Consider the following 2,175-nt stretch of genomic DNA (forward strand, 5'->3'; position numbering starts at 1 on the left):
GTAAGTCTCGCGTGTGTGCATTTCTCCTATGCTGCGTTGGGTTTGGATGAATGTATGCATGTAGTTGCTCGCTTTTCTAGTGCACATAGTTTATGTTGCTGATCGGTTCGGTTTGGTTGGGTGCGGTTTCGGGGGAGGGGAGGGAAAAACTCCGAGCTGAACCTGGGCTGGTGGAAAATTGAAAATTCAACCAGCTTGGCAAGTGGTATATATGGCCGGATCAGACCGGAGATAGGCACAGTTTGATTTCATTCGTCTACAGTTCTAGAACTATCCAAAGCAGAGAGTGAGGAGTTCCGTGAAGCGGTTCAACTTTGTGATCTGTTTTCCCCGCAAAACAGATTTACTTAAAACACCAGCAAGTTTAGTGATTTAGTTTAGTCCGTGAAGAGGGAGCAACAGATAGTCCAATCGAAAATGAAGATGTTCAAGTGTTTATTGGTGATAAGCTGCCTGGCCTCGGTGTCCTTGGCCCACAGTGCATCCGCGGCACAATCGATCAACTCGAACACAATCGACGACACTCATGACCCACAGCAGCAGACACCTCGGTCCGGATCGTACCTCGGCGAGATCAAGTACCTGTACAAGACGTACCAGGATTGTGCCAGCTCCGATGTTCCCACCTGCTTGAAACTGAAACTGTTCACCATTCTGGATCGCGTTGCACGATCTCTCAAGGACTTCAAGATCAGCGAAGGTGTCAAGTTCATCCGTGATCAGGATGTCCCAATCGACAGCACCCCAGTCAAGAGCGAAGCCCAGATTGAGATGGATCTGCCCCGCTCCATGGATGAGAAGGAACGCTCCCTAAACTCGATGCTGTTCGATAAGGTCCTGTCCTTCTTCCAAACCCACACCCTGCAAGTAAGTACACCGTGCGACGTGAATGTCACAAAATCAGGTTGAATAACCGTGATCACTGTTTCTTTCTTTCAAAACTAGGTCAAGTTCCCATCCAGCGAAGAGATCAAGCGCTCCATGGATGAAGTCCGTGCCGGAGGCGGCGGTGGCTTCGGAGGATCCGGTGGCGGATTCGGCAACAAGGACAAGGACAAGAAGAACGGACACTGGATCATGATCCCACTGCTGCTCGGAAGCACCCTGGTCCCACTTGCCTTCGGTGCCCTAGCTTTGCTGGCCGGTAAAGCTTTGATCGTATCCAAGCTCGCTCTCGCACTCGCCTCGATCATCGGTATCAAGAAACTGATCTCCAGCGGTGGTGGCCACCATGAATCTGCCCATGAGGTCGTCGTCTCCGGAGGACACGGTGGCGGCTGGGGCCGCATTGGTGCCGCCCAAGGTCTGGCCTACAACGGCTATGGACACTACGCCCAGTAAGGTCCTTACATGATGAAGACCCCCAGAAAGGTCTTCAGCAAAACAAAAACAGAACAGCCAAAGCTTGTGAAGAAGCTCACAGACAAACAAATGCCCTACAGACACCCAACACATACACATACACACATCATAGAAACCACAACAGATTGACCGCAAAAGTTCAGGAAACTGACTGATGATCGAAAAATGGAAAAAAATCAAGTTTTTTGTTAATTCTTACGTTACCTCATGCTCTATCCCCTTTCCATTGCTCTCTGTCTCAACCTGTCCTATTGAAGAACCGCGAACGGAATCCAAACAAAAAAACCGTCCGTTCGCTTTCTCGTTTTTGGAAGCAAAGAGCCTTAGCATTTTTTAAAAATAGTTTTAAAAACTTGCTAACATATTTATTTAACTTAATTGTAATTTAATTTATGCCACTCGAAGAACTGATTATTTATTTAATTAAGTCTCTTAAGATCCATTTGTAAAAAGCCGAATAAACTAAAATGATGAAATGAAAAAATAGAAACCCACCATGCTTCTTACTGAACAGCCGTTTCCGAAAAACCAAAGTAAATTCTCGTCCACCTTTCACTCTCACTGTTGACTGCGCTGGTAGCTTTTCCAATTTGTCCCACAATTCAGCCACCATGTATGTGTGTGTGTGCGTGCAAGTGCAGTGCAAAAGTGAGCAAACAAGTTCCTTAGCAGGAAAAACTAGCTCTCCTCGGAACGTGCGCAATCAAACGCACTTTCTTTCGGATCTGGTTTTTCCAATTCCACCGCGTAGTAACGTGATGTCCGAATGCGGTCCAATAATTTCCTTCCCCTCCGCCCCCTTCACCGCTTTAC

General features: G+C 47.3%; 1 protein-coding gene across 1 annotated transcript; it reads left to right on the top strand.

Moving 5' to 3' along the window:
* The first annotated feature begins 242 nt into the window (after positions 1-242).
* Osi8 (Osiris 8) lies at positions 243-1,840 on the top strand. Its single transcript, XM_065232697.1, has 2 exons — positions 243-867; positions 946-1,840. Exons 1-2 carry the CDS (start codon positions 418-420, stop codon positions 1,339-1,341), a joined length of 846 nt encoding a protein of 281 aa, XP_065088769.1. The 5' UTR covers positions 243-417; the 3' UTR covers positions 1,342-1,840.
* Positions 1,841-2,175: the final 335 nt, after the last annotated feature.

Source organism: Ochlerotatus camptorhynchus, unplaced genomic scaffold, assembly GCF_037179485.1.
Source record: "Ochlerotatus camptorhynchus isolate MF236.1 unplaced genomic scaffold, CSIRO-AGI_Acam_v1.1 ptg000371l, whole genome shotgun sequence".
Taxonomy (NCBI): Eukaryota; Metazoa; Arthropoda; class Insecta; order Diptera; family Culicidae; genus Ochlerotatus; species Ochlerotatus camptorhynchus.

Bases quoted from the DNA above. Each gene is read 5' to 3' on its own strand.
- Osi8 (XM_065232697.1), top strand. From the start codon at position 418: ATGAAGATGTTCAAGTGTTTATTGGTGATAAGCTGCCTGGCCTCGGTG. The intron at 868-945 runs GTAAGTACACCG...TTTCAAAACTAG, and splicing joins TCCAAACCCACACCCTGCAA to GTCAAGTTCCCATCCAGCGA.